This window comes from Scleropages formosus, chromosome 10 (assembly GCF_900964775.1).
Source record: "Scleropages formosus chromosome 10, fSclFor1.1, whole genome shotgun sequence".
Lineage (NCBI taxonomy): Eukaryota > Metazoa > Chordata > Actinopteri > Osteoglossiformes > Osteoglossidae > Scleropages > Scleropages formosus.
Window position 1 is genome coordinate 9,334,515 of NC_041815.1, and position 19,858 is coordinate 9,354,372.

At 46.8% G+C, this 19,858-nt stretch overlaps 1 protein-coding gene across 4 annotated transcripts in view; it reads left to right on the forward strand.

Moving 5' to 3' along the window:
* The window catches only part of robo2 (roundabout, axon guidance receptor, homolog 2 (Drosophila)), a 302,691-nt gene that overhangs the window by 276,583 nt on the left and 6,250 nt on the right, over window positions 1-19,858 (forward strand). For 2 of the 4 annotated variants that reach the window (XM_018758789.2, XM_018758788.2), the window contains exons 22-26: window positions 734-1,009; window positions 2,186-2,311; window positions 13,466-13,625; window positions 14,719-14,982; window positions 16,030-16,247. In XM_018758789.2, coding sequence (XP_018614305.1) covers window positions 734-1,009; window positions 2,186-2,311; window positions 13,466-13,625; window positions 14,719-14,982; window positions 16,030-16,247 — 1,044 coding nt within the window. The remainder of the gene's footprint in view (window positions 1-733; window positions 1,010-2,185; window positions 2,312-13,465; window positions 13,626-14,718; window positions 14,983-16,029; window positions 16,248-19,858) is intronic. The other 2 variants (XM_018758791.2, XM_018758792.2) reach the window with 1 other exon arrangement.

Below are 19,858 nucleotides of genomic sequence, written 5' to 3' on the forward strand. Positions count from 1 at the left end.
TGAGAATGCAGTGTGTATCTACTGCAGGATGAGAGAATGTCCTCAAGTGTAGATGGGGGACAGAAAAACGAGGGCCCAACAGGTAAGGGCTGGGATGCTTAAATAAACCTGGTGAATGTATTATCAAAAGTGATTTAAACGTTGATATGATAACCAGTTACTATAAGATTAAAGTGCAGCGCCCCCCCAGATGGCCAGGGGCTCAGTAGCCAGTCAAGGGTCAGCCTGAGCTGGGTGTGAAACATGAGCAGTGCTCTGGTCCTCATTATATTATTACTCATTGCACCCATTTGGTCAATGGCCACATTTGCCACACCTTGTCCCTACTGCTGGGAGAATGCTTCATCACCGATGACGGTTCCTCTTCCTGATTCCTCTCGCAGCTGCATTGCTGTCTATTAAAGGTCTCAAACCTGAATCACATAACATGTATCTTGATTTGTTCATAACCCTGCCATTCTCATGCCTTTGTGTTGAAACTGATATGTAGTTTACATTAAACATTTTTGTTTTTGCTGATTTACTGACCACACAGATTCAGTGAACAAATAGTGAATAAAACCAAAAAGCACAGTAGCTGTTATTTCTCACTTTTTTATTAAAATAGTCACTTCCAAGCCATTTCCTGAGTTCATTTTGTCACTTGTTGAGAGGTTCTGTGCTACTCGTTCTCCTGCCTACCTGAAAGCAGTGTCTGAGCTCTGCCCGAACCTTCTCTGTGCCCCCCCCCCAGACGTGCTGCCTGCAGGGCAGGGAGAGAAGACGGGCACCATGCTTTCGGACGGCGCCATCTACAGCAGCATAGATTTCACCACCAAGGCCAACTACAACAGCCCAAGCCAGGGTTCGCAGGCCACACCCTATGCTACCACACAGATCCTGCACTCTTCCAGCATCCACGAGTTGGCCGTGGAGCTCCCTGAGAGCCAGTGGAAGGCTTCTGTCCAGGCCAAGCAGGAGATGACCAGCCTGGGCTACTCACTGCCCGACAAGAACTCGTGCAACAACAGTATGTGGGGGCAGGGGGTCCACAGACCGGCCCATGTGTGCTGCGTGCAAGTGTGCAGTGCCTGTGTGTGTGTGTCTGTGTCTGTGTATGTCTGTCTGTGCCTGTGTGTGTCTGTGTGTGTATGCGCACTCTGTCACCATCCATCTGTTTCACAGTGATTACCATGACAGGCCTGTGATCTGACTTGAGCTCAGTGACCCCTCACTTATCCCCCTGCATCTGAGGTACGCACGGTGCCCAGACTAAGCAAGACGCTCGACACCCCCACCTTCTCCAATTAAGTCAGCCTTCATGGCAGCTGAAGCGTGTTTGGGTTTCTAATTCCGAGGTCCACTCCTGTGCAACGGCGGCGACTCGAGTGTGTCACTGCTTTAATATCCACACTTTCTCAATGTGACTTTGATGCAGTGCCAGCCGTGCCGTGCCGCACTCAGACAAAAAGCTGTGTTCCCAAGTGCTCGCAGCGTTCAGCTAAGTTCACTTTACCAACTGGAGTCACTCAAACCTTTGGCAACGGGAAAGAAGGAAGCCTCTCCGCTGGCCTTGTCCAGAAAACATTTTTTATGTGCTGTACTCCGATTTAAGAGGTTGCAGCATTGTTCCCGCATCATATTTTAAAACATTATCAGAGACCGTTAACTTTTTTCCTTTTCGTTTCTGAAATGCCTCAGAGTTTTTCAGGTTGTGATTAATAAGGATTATAAGGCTATGCGCTGTTCTGCCCCGGAAAGCACATAATAGATTAATTACAGTATTTTGCTGTGCATTTCTGATTGTAACTGTTTGAACTGCAGTCTTTGCTTTCTCCTTTGTGCCATGCATTGTTGTGAAAATTGAAATTAGATGGAATAGGAAAGATAAACGGCACATTCATTTTCTTTGTTCCTGCATATATTAGTTCTATAAATATTCCTTCCTGTCCTAAATATGAGAACTGTTTGATTCCCATCCAGCTTCACTGTATTATTCTCATTTGTACATGTGGTGTGAGTGAAGAGGTATATAGTCCCAAAGACTGTGTGTGCGTGTGTGTGAGTGAGTGACTGAGTGAGTGAGTGAGACAGAGAACTCTTCACTGCTTGCCTGATGCTCTAACTGCATGATCTGCATGTGCTTGTGCTGACAGCCAATCACCTGACACCACTATGATTTTTGCCCCTTTAACTCCTCCCCCAGCACTCCTTTTCATTCCTGACTACCGATTGGCTGAAGGATTGTCTAATAGAATGCCACACAACCAATCACAAGATTTCAGCACCACCAGCTCTCACAACAGCTCAGAGAGGAGCGGCAGCTTATCAGGTTGGTTTCTCATGGCTCAGGGTTCTGCTTCCTGCTTTTTGCAGCACAGCTCAGCTATGGGCTTTTTGGGACAAAACAGACTGAGTGATTGACTTGCTCATTGATCAATGTCCTTATCTGCATGTCCCATCTCATGACTGGCCACACCTTGCATCAAAGGGAGTGTTAACCCTTGACTCTGCCTTGTGTGTCTGCTTGTTGCCCCACATGAGTGAGATCACGATGCCCTTGAGGCTGAACGTGGGATTCTTCTCAGATTTGGACACTATCTCATGCTTCAGTCCAGTTATTACCTTCACAGTTATGTTTCTTCATTCTTAAGGGACTCCAGAGCTTTATTTATTGCTACGTGTTTTATTGTCATTTTTTTGTGATTACACTGGTATTTCTCCAAGAATGTCATGCTCAGTGAAATCCCAGTGGGCAATGGGTCTCTGTATGGAGAGGAGTGCTTTAATGGACATTTGGACTCAGTCATGCCTGCTTCATGCCACTTGATAGCATCTGTGTAAAGAAAATCAAAAAGCATACACAATGTACATTTCATATCAGCTGGATAAACGAAACTGTATTCAGCTATATTCCATCCATCCATCCATCTTCCTCCGCTTTATCTGGGGCCGGGTCGCGGGGGCAGCAGTCTGAGCAGAGTCCTCCAGACTTCCCTCTCCCCGCACACCTCCTCCAGTTCCCCTGGGGAAACCCCAAGGCGTTCCCAGGCCAGCCGGGAGACGTAGTCTCTCCAACGTGTCCTCGGTCTGCCCCGAGGCCTCCTCTCAGTGGGACAAGCCTGGAACACCTCCCCAGGGAGGCGTCCAGGAGGCATCCGGAACAGATGCCCGAGCCACCTCAATTGGCTCCTCTCGATGCGGAGGAGCAGTGGCTCTACTCCGAGCTCCTCCCGGGTGACTGAGCTCCTCACCCTATCCCTAAGGGTGCGCCCAACCACTCTGCGGAGGAAACTCATTTCTGCCGCTTCTATCCGCGATCTCATTCTTTCGGTCATGATCCAGAGTTCATGACCATAGGTGAGGGTAGGAACGTAGATCGACCGGTAAATTGAGAGCTTCGCCTTACGACTCAGCTCCCTCTTCACCACAACAGACCGGTACAATGACCGCATTACTGCGGACGCCGCACCGATACGTCCGTCAACCTGCCGCTCCATTTTTCCCTCACTCGTGAACAAGACCCCGAGATACTTAAACTCCTCCACTTGAGGGAGCAACTCCCCCCTAACCCGGAGGGGGCAATCCACACCTTTTTCCAACTGAGAACCATGGCCTCGGAATTGGAGGTGCTGATTCTCATCCCCGCCGCTTCGCACTCGGCTGCAAACCTCCCCAGTGCACGCTGCAAGTCTTGACTTGATGAAGCCAACAGGACCACATCATCCGCAAAAAGCAGAGACGAGATCTCGCCGCCACCAAAACAGACACCCTCCATTCCCTGGCTGCGCCTAGAAATTCTGTCCATGAAGATAATGAACAGAATCTGTGACAAAGGGCAGCCCTGGCAGAGTCCAACATGCACCGGGAACAGGTCTGACTTACTGCCCGCAATGCGAACCAAGCTCCTGCTCCGGTCATACAGGGAACGAACAGCCCGTAGCAGCAAGCCCCGAACCCCATAATCCCGAAGTACCTCCCACAGGATGCCACGAGGGACACGGTCGAATGCCTCCTCCAGGTCCACAAAACACATATGAACTGGTTGGGCAAACTCCCACGAACCCTCCAGCACCCTAGTGAGGGTATAGAGCTGGTCCAGTATTCCACGGCCAGGGTGAAAACCGCATTGCTCCTCCTGAATCCGAGGTTCGACTATCGGTCGGATTCTCCTTTCCAGTACCCCGGCATAGACTTTCCCAGGGAGGCTAAGGAGTGTGATCCCCCTGTAGTTGGAACACAATCTCCGGTCCCCCTTCTTAAAAAGAGGGACCACCACCCCGGTCTGCCAGTCCAGAGGCACTGTTCCCGAACTCCACGCGATGCTGCAGAGGCGTGTCAGCCAAGACAGCCCCACAACATCCAGAGACTTGAGAAACTCGGGGCGGATCTCATCCACCCCCGGAGCCTTGCCACCGAGGAGCTTTTTGACTACCTCAGCAACTTCAGCCAGGGTAATGGACGAGTCCCCCTCCAAGTCCCCAGCCTCAGCTTCCTCTACGGAAGGCGTGTCGGAGGGATTGAGGAGATCCTCAAAGTACTCCTTCCACCGCCCGAGGACATCCTCAGCTGAGGTCAGCAGCGCACCACTTCCACTGTAAACAGTGTTTGTGGAACACCGCTTCCCCCCTCTGAGTCGCCAGACGGTTTGCCAGAATCTCTTTGAGGCCGACCGAAAGTCTTCCTCCATGGTCTCACCGAACTCCTCCCAAGCCCGAGTTTTTGCCGCGGCGACTGCCAGAGCCGCGCTCCGTTTGGCCCGTCGGTACCCATCAGCTGCTTCAGGAGTCCCATGAGCCAGCCAGGCCCGATAGAACTCCTTCTTCAGCTTGACGGCATCCCTTACCTCCGGTGTCCACCACCGTGTTCGGGGATTGCCGCCGCGACAGGCGCCGGAGACCTTATGGCCGCAGCTCCGAACTGCCGCTCCGACAATGGAGGCGTGGAACATAGTCCATTCAGACTCAATGTCCCCCACCTCCCTCGGGACCTGGTTGAAGCTCTGTCGGAGGTGGGAGTTGAAGACCTCTCTGACAGGGGCCTCCGCCAAACGTTCCCAACAGACCCTCACTATGCGTTTGGGCCTGCCAGGTCTGTCCAGCTTTTTCCCCTGTCATCGAATCCAACTCACCACCAGGTGGTGATCAGTTGACAACTCAGCCCCTCTCTTCACCCGAGTGTCCAAGACATATGGCCGAAGGTCAGAAGAAACGACTACAAAGTCGATCATCGATCTCCGACCTAGGGTGTCCTGGTGCCAAGTGCACTGATGGACACCCTTATGCATGAACATGGTGTTCGTTATGGATAAACCGTGACTAGCACAGAAATCCAATAACAACTCACCGCTCGGGTTCAGATCAGGGAGGCCGTTCCTCCCAATCACGCCCCTCCAGGTGTCACTGTCGCTACCCACGTAGGCATTAAAGTCCCCCAGTAGAACGAGAGAGTCCCCAGTGGGAGCGCTTTCCAGCACGCCCCCCAGGGACTCCAAGAAGACTGGGTACTCTACATTGCCACTAGGCGCCTAAGCACAAACGACAGTGAGAGACCGTTCCCTGACCCGAAGGCGCAGGGGGATGACCCTCTCATTCACCGGGGTAGACTCCAACACATGGCGGCTAAACTGGGGGGCTGTTAATAAGCCCACACCCGCCCGCCGCCTCTCACCCTGGGCAACGCCAGAATAGTGGAGAGTCCACCCTTGGTCGAGAAGAGTGGTTCCAGAACCCAAGCTGTGAGTGGAAGTGAGCCTGACTATATCTAGACGGTATCTCTCAACTTCCCGCACCAGCTCAGGCTCCTTCCCCGCCAGTGAGGTGACATTCCAAGTCCCAAAAACCAGAGTTGGCGCCCGAGTTTTGGGTCGGCCGGGCACTCGGCCCCGACCACCGCCCAAATCACAACGCACCGGCCCCTTACGGTCTCTCCGGCAGGTGGTGAGCCCACCGAAGAGCGGCTCCACGTCATGGCTTCAGGCTGAGCCCGGCCAGGCCCCGTGGGCATAGACCTGGCCACGAGGCGCTCGCATGCGAGTCCCCCCCCCCAGGCCTGGCTCCAGGGTGGGGCCCTGGTGACCCCATACCGGGCGGGGTAAACGAAAGCCTTGATTTTATTTTCTTCATAAGGGGTTTTTGAACCGAGTGGGGGCGCGGTGGCACAGTGGGTTGGACCACGGCCCTGCTCTCCAGTGGGTCTGCGGTTCGAGTCCCACTTGGGGTGCCTTGCGGCGGACTGGCGTCCCGTCCTGGGTGTGTCCCCTCCCCCTCCAGCCTTCTGCCCTGAGTTGCCGGGTTAGGCTCCGGTTCCCCGTGACCCCGTATGGGACAAGCGGTTCCGAAAATGTGGGTTTTTGAACCGCACTTTGTCTCGTCTGTCATCCAGGACCTGTTTGCCATGGGAGACCCTACCAGGGGCATATAGCCCCAGGCAACATAGTTCCTGGACTCATTCAGGCACTCAAACCCCTCCACCACGGTAAGGTGGCGGTTCACGGAGGGGTATTCAGCTATATTCATTTAATTAATTTAGCTCATCCTCAGGACAAGCGGTTATTGAAATTGAATGGATGAATATGTGACTGTCACATACTAAATTGAGACTAAGTAGTGCCTCAGCTGATACCCGTTGGTTAGTTACTGAGAAAGAGCCCCCACTTTGAAAACCACTAAAATGTGATGACTGAGAAGTAAGCAGACTAATATTAGCTAGTTACAGTATGTAGATGTCCATAAATGTCTTCAGTTATGAACTTAAAAAAATCTTAATAGATAAGCAGTTAGTGTAGTGAGTAGCGCCGGAGTAGTGTGAAAGAATGTAGGTTTGATCCCTGTCTGTGTGGGTTTTCTCCCACGGTTCAAAGACATGCGGTTTAGGTGAACTAGTAACTCTAAATTGCCCTTTGTTTGTGAATGGGTGGGTGAGTGAGTGAATGTGTGGCGACCCTGTGATGGACTAGCATCCCATCCAGGGTGTACCCGCCCTCAGCCTTGCTCCCAGTGCTTCCAGGATAGGCTCTTGCTGTGACTCTACTCAGGACAAGGGGTTATTGAAATTGGATGGATGGATGGATGGATGGATGTGAAAAGTTAATGTACTGTATAGTCTCTTTTTTTCTTAGTTGAAAGTATTAATTTACGTAAGTAATATTAGTTAACCAGTTAGTGGAAGAAGCATCACGACTTGCAGCTAAAACATTAATGATATTAACTAAAATTAAAAATCTGTCTACAATGATGATCCAAGTGAACATTTGGAAATATAACTGTCTATAATCACGGTTGATACGTTATGAGGATATAGTCATGGTTTAATGATGTCGATGTAGTCATTTTAACAAATTCCTACCTTTACGTTAAAGACTTCCAGATGTCTAAAGGTCCCAGGGCTTTATCCTGATTGAGCCCACTTACAAAACAGTTTATCCTTAAACTGTAAGTTTGGTTTTAGATTATGAAGAGGAAAATCAGATTAATCAATTTTCAAGGACATTTGTAACAAATTATTGGAAGGGGGGACTATTCAATTATCTTCCCCCACTGAGCCGGAGGATGTCAAGACTTCCATAAATGTATGCTTATGATCTATTTCTGTCATTATATTTCAAAATTTATGTTAACTATATAGGCATTGATCACTAAAAACAAGCTGAGTTAAACATTTTTGCAGTACTGCTGCTATAAATCGCAGTTACAGTCCAATCAACCTGTCAGCCAGAGAATCGACTGAATTTCTTTCTTTCTCACTCACTTTCCATCACCACTTGTCCTGGTCAGGGTTTCAGCAATCCAGAGCCTATTCTGGAGTCACTGAGTATAAGGGTATGGGGTACACCCTAGACAGGATGCCAGTCCATCACACAGTAGCCCCACAAGCACAGTCGTGGATTACGGACAATGTAGAGTGTCCACTTCACCTGAATTGCATATCTTTGGACTGTGGGAGGAAACTGAAGCAATTTTCTTTCCTTTATAAATTTTTCCATTTTGTGTTTTCTTTCTAATGTTCATCAAGCAAGATAGTGAGTGTGTGTGTTTTGACCTGTTACCTTATGGCCATACCATCTCACCAGTATTTGGAACAGCATTTTGTTATTGAGGATTAAACTCTCCAGTACGGAAAAAATAAAATCCTTTTATCTATTCCACCACCCCCTACCCCCCATGTTATACAACAGTGCACTGCATGTGCCAGATTTCCTAAGACCATAAAAATCAAATCCACTTTCTCATATTCCTATTTAACGGGCTTTCTTGCCCACACAGTGTTTTGTTATAAGACCTCTGGTTGGGAGTCCTTATCTAAAAATGTGTCCTTACAAGAATGAAATCCTCATATTTTATAGCCATCCCCTAGTGCTTTAAAGTAAAAGTGCAGAACCAAATATGCAAATGACTATTAATAAATATTCATTTCCTTTAAGTTGTCATTCAGTTGAAGCAGCTATGTGATGTAATGTATGATTTATTTGTGATAGATTTGTGAATTGTGGATCAGTTTTGATATGTTTACCCACCTCCCCAGGGTTGGAATGAGAGTAGTTTGTTGAAGATGCTTGGCTGGCACCCTTTCCCCCTTTGCTTCTAATGGGTACCAGCACCAGTAAAAGCGGTCTGCTGAGGATTACAATGTCATTTACAGGATGCTTAGGCAAAGCTCTGTCCTAGCTTCCCGCCAGCATAATCTGGTTACAGCCCACTGCTTTGGCTGCTCTTTACCGCAGCACACTTGTGGGTCTCCCACTCACAAGTGGCGTATTATAGCTGAATCCCCCTGGATCCCACCATGAGCCTTCTTATACAGCAGTATGTCCACAAGCATACTACTAAATGGTCAGGTTTAGATTAAGATTAAGCTCCACGTAAATCACAGCCACGCTTTTGTGTTTTTTAAAGGTAAGGAAGAGTGCGGGAATGAGAGAATGAGAAAGAGGAAGGGAGGGATCATTCGGGATAAAGGAGCAAGCTTTTCAGCAAGCCTCCACTTAGGTATTTACAGAAGAACAGAAGATACCTCTTCGTTGCTGCTGCCAGCATGTATCTCATTTGCATAACACTTTGACCCTGGTGCTTATGGGAGGGTTTATCGTGCAGGTGTATAAATCCATGATTATGATGTGCTACCCATTTATTGTAGTATATCCCGGCTGTTCTGACGATGCATACACAGAGCCCTGGAAAATTACTGACAGTGTTACAAAGGTATTTCACATGTAGTCTTGATTAGTCTCCATAGTGCTTTGTAGCACTTTTTAGCATGGAAAGGAGAAATGCAACCTACTGACACATGCTTAGCACTCTCAAAAATGGTTCAGGTGCTTGCCAGTGGACTAAAAAATTGACCCCAAACTCTGTAGAAGTGGAAAATTAGAGAGAGAGAGCCAAATGTCTCCTTAGTGGAAGCCAGGTCTGTAAAAAGAAGACATGAAATATGATGACAGTGAATGACTCATTCAGCACAAACCAGAGGACGAGAGAAAGACCCCATTCTGCACCACATGGAAACCAGTGTCAGGCCGGGCTGCTACTGACCACTGGGTCACCCAGCTGCAAGGCCCCGTGGACTGTAGCGTGAGCATTCCATAGCTCATTAAAACCACCAGATATGTTCACAGCCTGGGCAAAAAATATCCATCTTGAACCCCATATGAATATGCCACTTTTGTTTGAAGGGAAGCCCAGCATGTGTGAGGAAGAAAGTCCTCCCAAGTGCCTATCCTGAGCCCCTTTTCCTCTCGCTGCCCATGTTTGGCCTCTTGTCATTTTTCTCCTTTACAGTATCGAGATGCCTGGAAGGAGAGGGCATGACCGAGAGCCTCTTCAGTCATTTACCCAGAGCAGTGATTAGGATACTCAAAGACCATCAGCTTGCACTCGGAGTGCTGGATGTCCGAGTCTGAATGCAGGCCTGCTGCAAAGATGTTATTAGTGGTATTCCTTAATGTGTAGGTCTAGCTTCAGACTGTGCTGGAGCAGAAGCCCCTTCTCTGACGCATTCTCTCTTTGCAGTGAAACAAAGGCTCCTCCAAGGCCTTTGCTTTCACAGTGGACCATCTCGCAGTAGATAGTGTATAGCTGAACTACTATATGTAATGGTGATCAACAGGTAGCCATTTCAGTTTGAAAAAGTACAGTAAAACCCTGATTTAACACGCCCCAATTTACCCGCAAATTTGGATATAACTTGATGGGTCATTGGACAATTTTTTGCTCTTTCCGGAATGTAAGAAGCTAAATTGAACAGTTCAAAAGTTGGCAAAGTTTACAAAGTTAGCAAACTGTCTTACAGCATGAGTGGGTTAGAAATGCTGGAATTCCTCTTACTCTTAGAGCTGTCTGTCTCGGCACCCACCATCAATTAATTGTCAGCAAATCACACTTACCAAACTTTGATGTTAGTTTCAAAAGACTTTTCTAATATAATATCACACACATACACACACATTGTCTGAAACAACTTGTCCCGAGCAGGGTCGCGGCAAACCGGAGCCTAACCCGGCCACGGAGGGCACAGGGCTGGAGGGGGAAGGGACACACCCAGGACAGGACGCCAGTCCGTCGCAAGGCACCCCAAGCAGGACTTGAACCCCAGACCTGCCAGAGAGCAGGTCCCGGCCAAGCCCACTGCGCCCTCCTTAAACATTAGTTTAATCAAACACAACAAAACTTTTTTAAAAAAATCCAAAGAACGCAAGCAAGATTCACTCAATCTAATCAAAACAAGGGCCTTTCGTCGTAGTGCATTTGTTATTAAAGCGCTCTGTACCATGACAGATTTCTATTGATCCGCCTTGATTGACAGATGTCATCTAAGTACCCAGACGTGGCCACCGTGCCCTGTGACTGTTGACAGTCATCAAAAGCTAAGAGTTTCTTTTGTTTTTTCTGCCCTGGGCAGTATGTTATCTTCATTACTAGCAGTCCTTTGCAGTTTAGCTTCGCTCGTGAACACACACATTGGGACTGCTGTCTGACTTTTAGATACGTTTTGAATTTTTTTTTTTGTGAGTTAATTTCGTGTTTTCTTTTCTTCTTTTTTTAAATCAAAGTGGAACAAAGTGCTAGAAAAGGAAAATCTTTTTCTGTGAAAGATAAACTTTATACACTCAACGTGATCAAGACTGAAAGTCAGACTAAAGTTGCACGTGACCTGGGGATACCGGAATCAACACTTCATGGCTGGAAATCACAAGAAGAAAAGTTGCACACATTGCTTTGAAAAGTTGAAGAAGAAGCAGGACTAAAAGCCAAACACCTGAAGACAGCCAAAGATGTCAGTCTGATGACCTCGCTTTTTTCACGATGACATTTTATGGACCTTAACGATCGCTTTATAATGGAGTTTCACTGTACTAATGGGCGGTCTAGACAAAGGCCCTGCCACATTTCCCATTGCTGGGAGCATACTGATGTACCAATACTACAAAGCACGGCTGTTGCTGAACTAAATATATAGTGTTTGTAAATATTTTGCATACCCTAATATGCATCTACTCAATTAATTTTTTAAATGACAATATTACATTTACATTTATTCATCTAGCAGATGCTTTTGTCCAAAGCAACATACGTCTCAGCAAAAGCACAATTTATGCATTACATTAAGAGAAAGAGGCATAGCTGCAGACATGTGACTCAAGTAGACCTAGTTTATTACCTACCACTTGCTGCACCGAAGTTCATCGTTCAAGTAGGTGCATAAAACACAGCATAGAAAAATCCTGATACCCTCCTACCAATTTTTAAAAAAAAAAAAATACTATAAGATAGACAAGCAAGCAAATACAGTGCTGGAGTAGTGGCTGATTAAAAGCTTTATCTGGTGATGCTCATGAAGTTACGGTGCATGAACATTTACACCGTACATGAGCTGGAGAGAATTATTATTAATATAATAATATTAATTTTATTATTATTAATTATTAATATTAGTAATGCTTTGTGATTTCTGTCACTTTTTTTGCTTATTTTCAATACTGACTAAAACAGAGTTTGTATTCAGACAAAAAATAGATTGGTGATGTGTTACGGATTTTCACATGAAAAAGATTCAAGCAAAAAAAGCACTCAGTGTTCATGAAAACCTAATGTCATATGTAAGGTCTTTAACCGTCCCACATAATGTGTTTCTGCATAATGTTATGCACAATAATAGCTCTTCAGGTGGCTGTAAATAATAATTTAGAAATGACGTTCAGCCTTTTTTGCGTGTCAAACAGACGTTTATTTGGAACCTCAGCAGTCATATGGTAGCAGACTGAGTGGGTTGTCTGTCAGGTTACAGCTTGGGTCTGGCTGTGAAATACATGGTGCTTTCAATGGGAATATCTTATGATAGACAGTGACATTGTGTGATTTTTGCAGCTAAAGAGCGATCAAACACAAAGGCATGGTGTGGTTTTTGCATCAGCTAGAGCGTCTGGCTGCCTCCCTGTACCCAGCTTTGCCAAGTGGATAGGGTGAGCCAGTCTGCCAGGCCTGGTTTGTGTTGCACGTGCCGGGTGTGCTGCTAGACTATGAGAGAAGGTGGTAAGCCCCCCATGCACACTGATGTAGACTCCATCAGCTTATCTGGGAGCTAGGCAGCCACAATACTCAAGGTTCAAGGTATAGAGCTCTACACCCCTGGGCGGAGAGGCAGGAAAACGCAAGTGCAAAGGTTAAAAGTCAATGCATTGTACAGAGGCAGCAGGGAGCCCCACTGCCATTAAACAGGGGCCAGCAGGTGAAGGCAGTTCCCATAGCTGATGGCCATGTGATGATGGATGTGTTGGAGGCCAGTCTGGTTTTAAATAGTATATGAAGGGAATCGGATAACGGGGACCCATGTGTAATAACAGAGATGAAACCATAATGGAGTCCAACTGAATTCTTTTAGAGCCACCCTTGGTGGGGGACATTCATTATAGTGTGCTACTGTGGACAGAGAGGGATGGGGGCTTCAGGGAGGTCTGACTCACCAACGTAGTCCCTGCGTTTTACCTTCTGTTTTCTTTGCTCTCGGATTCACACCTCATTCTTTGAGGCTCAGCCATTCCACAATATTCCTTTCCAGCTTGTACCTTTAAGAGGGTAATGGTTATGGCTGTCAAAATTAGGAAACATCACAGATCTACATCAGAGAACCTCGCTTATGCTGCTTTTTTGTCAGCTGATGCTTAGCTTTGGGAATTGTTGTTATTTCCATATGAGAGTTGGTTGCTTTAATGTGAAATGTTTGCATGCATTTATGTTTAAACAGAAAGTATTTGTTAAATTTGCTCTGCTATATATACTCTTAACCTGGAGGCTGCTGAATGCCAAATCTTACTCCTGTAGTGACATGGAAGGGACATAATTGAGCCTTAAACATAATGAATGCTGTATAATAGTGTATTTGAGTGTTTTATTGCTGGAGGTAACTGGACAGTCTGAACTGAAACGTAAGCCTGTGTATGTTTATCGTTTGTTGGTCTCACTTTCTCGCTTCTGTCCTCTCCTTCCTGTAGGCGGGAAAGGTGGAAAGAAGAAGAAGACAAAGGGTGGTGCCAAGCCTTCCAAGACCAATGGACCAAGCTGGGCTAACGTACCGCTGCCCCCGCCACCTGTGCACCCCCTCCCTGGCACAGAGATGGACCACTACCCAACAGAGCACCATGAGGGTGGAGGGTAGGTGCTCCCCACACTCCCACACACAGGCAGACTATCTGAAAAAGACAAATGCAAGTAGATGCTGTAGACCAACAGACCAGGGTGTTCCATAATTGCTCTTTATTGCCTATAGTGTGCTTTATGATGAGCAGGGAAATCCAGGCCATGTGAGCATTTTGCTGTGTGTCACTGTTGTTCTCATAGGATATTTCTCCCATGTCACTGCAGCTGCTCCTAAGATTAGTTTCTCAGTCACTTGTGGGCATAGCCTCACTCCATAGAAGGTCTTTTGAAGGAGTGGGCAATGGTTGTGTGGTTGTATGTAGTCTTGGAAAAGGTCCTGATGAAGGAAAAGGTCCTCATGGAGAACGTTCTTACAGGCATCAAGTAGCTGAAGAAGGTGTTCCTCCTTCACCTCCAATACCATTCTGCACCCAGCTTTTCTCAGAGCTCCTTTTGCATTTCTGGTAACTAGGAAAAAATTTCCTGCAAGGTTTCTTAGAAAAGTAAGGCGTTTCAATACCTCCAGGTCTAAACTGACAGTGTATCTAAATATGGCTGGTTGGCTGGCAAAACGTGGCAGAAGCCTCAGGGTGATCTCGCACACACACACGCTCATACAGTCACAGTGACACTCACACTCAAATGTATGGCCCAGCGTGCTGTTTACACAACCTGCCCTGGAAGAGAACCTGGAGACTCCCTCTTGAATCCTGTCCAAGTCTGCCAGTACTGCGGTGCGCTTGCCTTTCACCCCCATTAATTTTAATCTCAAAGTCATCTGCCTTAATAGGCTGTCTAGCAAATTAGGATTCCACAGCCCTGTAAATTTCCACACTGTCTTATTGGCAGCAGATTAAAACCATTAAGTCCCATGGAGTGTGTGCTGACAAATTCTTTTAACAAACGTTTTCTTTATGGCTGTTATTATTTCAGAGTGTTTAAGCACGGTTATTGGATATGAAAGCAGGCAATACAGATGGTTTTTCTAAACTTCGTGTCCTTGTAGAAACAAGTTTACAAGGTGCATAACACAATTCTTTATTGCACAGTAACGGAACAGTGTGAACCCTATACCGCTGGTGAGTTTCCCCCGATTCTCTCCCGTCAGGTACGAGAGTGACGGCTGGGGGCCCCCAATGTCCGTGCAGACCTACCTGCATCAAGGCTTGGAGGATGAGCTGGAGGAGGAGGAAGAACGAGTGCCGACCCCGCCCATCCGGGGCGTGGCCTCGTCACCTGCAGCTGTGTCCTTTGGTCAACAGTCCACAGCCACCCTGACCCCATCGCCCCGTGAGGAGATGCAGCCCATGCTCCAGGCACACCTGGATGAGCTGACACGGGCCTACCAGTTGGACATGGCCAAGCAGACCTGGTGAGGGGAAAGATCACAAAGCAGATCTCAAAGGGAATTCACAGCTCTGGTACAGAGTATTTTGTCCCTCCTTTTTGTATTCATACAGTACATTCCTCTCTCTACTGACACCTGTTCTGTCTACATTGTTCAGTCCTTCACTGATGAATAATTACAACCGTCCTACATGACAACCTCTCGGCTGATGAGTACTTGAAAGGAATTTAAAAACTTAAAGGGGACCACAAAAAAAGCATATTGTCGAGGCACACAACCGCGCCTGTTTAAGATGCCAGTGCATTCAATTTCGGTGCCATTCATGCAAAGCGAATAAAGCCAATGTTTCATTCTGTCATCCCGAGCGAGAAAACACTGGCACGCATTCATTACAGTACAAACGGGGAACCAGCGGGCCTGTCAGGCAGAAGGATGCTGTGTTATCCCGTAATGACCGGGTGGGTGCAAGCTCCTTTCTGACAAACAGGAAGGAGCCAGTAATTACATCCGAGTCCCAAGATGGGCCTGCGGCAAATGGGATGGACAGCACTCTCAGCAGATGTGACAGCCACGTGACACACAGCCCTGCCGACCGTGGTATTGTGCGTTCCTCTGCTGAGATTAGCCAGTCATTGTTGTAGAGTGCCGAGAGCGCTGCTGAATTATTCCAGTAAATCCTAATTACAGAAAAGAGAATGCAATGTCCCACTATTTCTTCTACACAACCTTTACTAATCACATTGCTCTTCTGTCTCTTATTCTGTCTCGTACACTTTTGTCCCTCATTGACCCCAAATTTTTCTTTGTCCTCCTTGCTGATCTTTTTCCCGTCTTTGTGCCTTTCTTTTATACCAGGAGTTCAACAGCCACTTGTAATCGAAATGAATGACACATGTCATAGCTTTACATCTCACACACTAAAACAGCCAGATATTTCCTGGAAGTCCTTCAAGTGAGGTGAAGTACCGTTGTCAGAGGTACAACAGCAGTACACCTTGGGGTCCTTGTCTAGGTCCTCATCTCCCTGTAGCAGGTCAGGGGTGATTAAAGTGTCGTTCACTTCTGCTGCAGGCACATCCAGGGGGGTCCCCATCCGCCTCAGGCCCCTGCACCCCCAGTCGGCTACGTGTCCAGCAGCCTGATATCTGACCTGGAAACTGACATACCAGATGACGATGACGAGGATGACGACGACGACGATGACGAAGACTATGAGATTTCGCGACCCTCTGGGTGCATTGAGCACACACCTGGCTCCAGCATGGACAACTTGGACAGTTCTGTGACAGGTGAGTTCCTCCTCATGCTGCATCCTTTACCTGGTTTTAACACAAGTAGATTAGTCTTGAATGTAACACTGCTGTGGTAAGTATACCTGCTCAATAACAGAGGTCAACAGGTTCAGATACACAGATACTGCTTTTTTCACCAAGTCACTGTACTGTAAAACTGTCTGAACTTATACACCTCTGACTCTTTGTGGAATTTTATTGCGTTAAGTTCTTGGATCTTAAGATCATTTCCTTTTTTTCTTGAGTTACAGAGGAAAAACAGGAAGTACTGTACAAATTGACGTACAGTAAGAAACTTAATAAAGCTATTCTTACTCTCCTACAAAGTGTGTATTTATATAGATGCTTCTTGATTTTTTTGACTTTACGATGGTAAGCTGGCAATAGACATTCAGTATAAACCGTACTTTGAATTTTGAAGCGATATGTGGTGCGATACTCTTATGCGATGTTGGGCAGCAGCAGCGATCTGCATCTCCCAGTCTGCCACGGGGTTGTGTTTTGTGCATACATAATGCCACAGAAACGCCCATCTGTGTCTCCTGCTACTGGCACGAAGTAGAAGAAGAGGAGAGCAGTTACTCTTGAGGAGAAACTCAAAATAGTTGCCCAGCATGAAGGCGGCAACCCCGTAATGGCCATCACACGTATGCTACGCTATGATGTTCGATAGGTTAGGTATATTAAGTGCATTTTTGAATTACGATGGGTTTCACGGAATGTAACCCCATCTTAAGTCAGGGACCACCTATATATACACTAGAAAGAGAGAGTGAGGAAGGAAACTTTGGGTGAAATTAAAAGACAACAAGAGTGTGATATTTTTCCACCATTCTTCATGGCTGGCATGTGCTAGTGAACATGACCATACCACTATTATTCCATGTTAGTAAACAGGTTATTTTGCCTTTGTGTGAGCTGCACCTGTAATAAAGTTGTCCCTTACCTGAAAAGGAATGTATTCCAATACATTTTCCCCAGTTTTTTTGGTATGCCCAGAGTATTTATAATAATCACTCCTGAGAGAGATAAGAAAGTTCATGAATTTTAAGAAGGGTTGGAAAGCGGAGAGTAATCAGCAGTGCCACACACATCCACCCTCACAAGGCAATGTGCAGAACGTTTAGCATGCAGTTTGGTTCGCTGCAGCCTGGTCCTATGGTCCTACAATACCTTCATTTGGTGGGTATTTCAGCTAGAACAATTCAACTTTTACTGGACAGATACCAGGCCGATGGATTATCATATTATTTCAGTACGTTGTGTTAAGACTGAGTGCTTTCAAATACTAACTGTTATTTGACAAGTACTTTATATTATGAAGTGTATATTAGAGTTGAACAATTAAATCCTCCATGTTGTTGGATCTTAACCTGGTTCAAATGGCGTATGATACGCGTTATGGTGTCTGCGTGTTGTGTTTCAGGGCATTGTGTCTCATTCTGCTGTATTACCAGCTGCAACGGTCCACACCATAGCTTTGCCGAGCATAAAATCAAATTTAGAAATCTGAGTACGTAAAATCAATGCGCTCAAATAATTTTTCTGTTCCACACACACAATGTCTACAACCGCTTGTCCCAAGTGGACTCATGGCAAACCAGAGTCTAACCCGGTAGCACAGGGGGCAAAGGGACACACCCTTGATGGGACACCAGTCCATCGCAAGGCACCCAAAGCAGGACCCAGCCAAACCCATTGCTCCACCACACTCCTGTTTTCTGTTCCATCTAAATTGAAACCACCGCTGTCTTAACGGAGGCTTTATCTCTCTGTTGTGGTGTCGGCAATGTCTGTTGTGGTGTCGGCAATGACTGCACTCTTGGTCCTTCTCAGAAGTGTAACTCTGGCTTCGTCTTTGGCGTGATCAGGCTGACACTGTGGTCATGTTGGGCCGCACAGAGTCAGACCCCCAGGGCAAAGGCACCCCCCTGTGATAGGGTGGTGAAATGTAGTTTTCCACAGGATGATGGAACAGCAGTCATGCTAGTGCTGACACATGGTCCTGCTGATATACTTAGACAAAAATAAAGCAGTGGCTCTGCTGTAATCTGCAGCATCTCCGATGCAGCGCATTACTCTGAAGACGGCACTATTTCTTCTTATCTCAGTCCGTCCTCCCCCTACCACACCAAAGTGCCAGCTCCAGTGTTGCTGGAGGGCTGGGGAAGGGGAGGGGGGGGGGGGGCAGTTCAGCAGAGGGAAGGAGACTCACCACAGATTTATCGTCACATCCATTTTGAGCTGCTGGAGCAAGTTGGGGAAGCAGCACGGGCAACCAACCTACACTGCTTTTTTTGAAAGACAGACGTTATGAGGTTGTTCTCGTAGCGACACCCATCAAAGACAAGGAGCCCAAGATCAGCACTGAGTTGCAGCGTGCATTAAAATCGTATTTCTTCTCTACAGTTTCTGTTTTATTACACAGAACCAGTAAGATTCTCAGGCGGAGTATATGGCATATTTCTACATACCTCATAGCAGGACATGGTTATGAAATCAAGGTAATTTTTCCTGGATACAGTATCGTTTTCAACTGTCGGGCTATGATGGATGTCTTTAATACAGAAGTGTTATCAGAGCTGTATGAATTGTTGAATGTTTCTATGGGGCCACTTGCTCTCGCCTTGCTCCAGGTGATTTTATCCCCATAAAGCCCAGCAAGGGCAGCGCAGAGACAGGTCACGCATCCGAGTGGCGGCAGGCGGAGACACGTACTTGTCAGGGAGAACGATTTCAGCCCTTAATGATATGTAGATGAGAGCCCATCAGGATAAATCATTTTTAGGGGCAGCGGTGGTGCACCAGATGATTTAGAAGCCCAGTCAGTCTGAGCTCTTGGAACACCATAGCACATTACGGGCTTGTCCAGGATTCCTGAAGTGGGCTTTCCGTGATATTCTTGGTTCAAATCCAGAGTATCAAGGTTTCGGTGACCACAGTGGAGTTGCGTGCAGTGGTTTGAAGAAGTCTGTATGAAGGAATGCAGAAATTGGTGGTGTCCAAGAGAATAAAAGGATGCGTAAAGGAACAGTTCTTACGGCCAACTCAAAGCCCACAAGATTCACAGCTGAAGAGGAAAGTCAGCGTAACCCCTGTGCTTTCCCTCCTGTAGTCTCATTCCACATCTTACATTTATTTACTTAGCAGACACTTTTCGCCAAAGCAACTTCCAATGAACTCTATGTAATGTTATCAGCATACACCTTCTTCACCAAGGTGACTTACACAGCTAGATATACTACATACAACAGGTCACTCATCCATACATCAATGGAAAACACTCTCTCTGTGTCTCTCACACACTATGGAGGAACCTGAGCAGCATGTCTTTGGACTGTGGGAGGAAACCAGAGCACCCGGACAAACACACGCAGAAACGGGGAGAACATGAAAACTCCACACAGACTAAGCAGGGATCGAACCCGCATCCTCTTGCATCCACCCAGGCGCTGTGAAACAGCAGCTACTCACTGTGCCGCCACTTCATGGCACAAGGGTTATCATAACAAGAGCACTTTTTCGCTGATGGTAGAAGCAGAGACAAAAAATGGCAGAAATCTAGATGAGTGGTAAAAATGACAATGTTTTGTGTTTCTGTTAGTTTT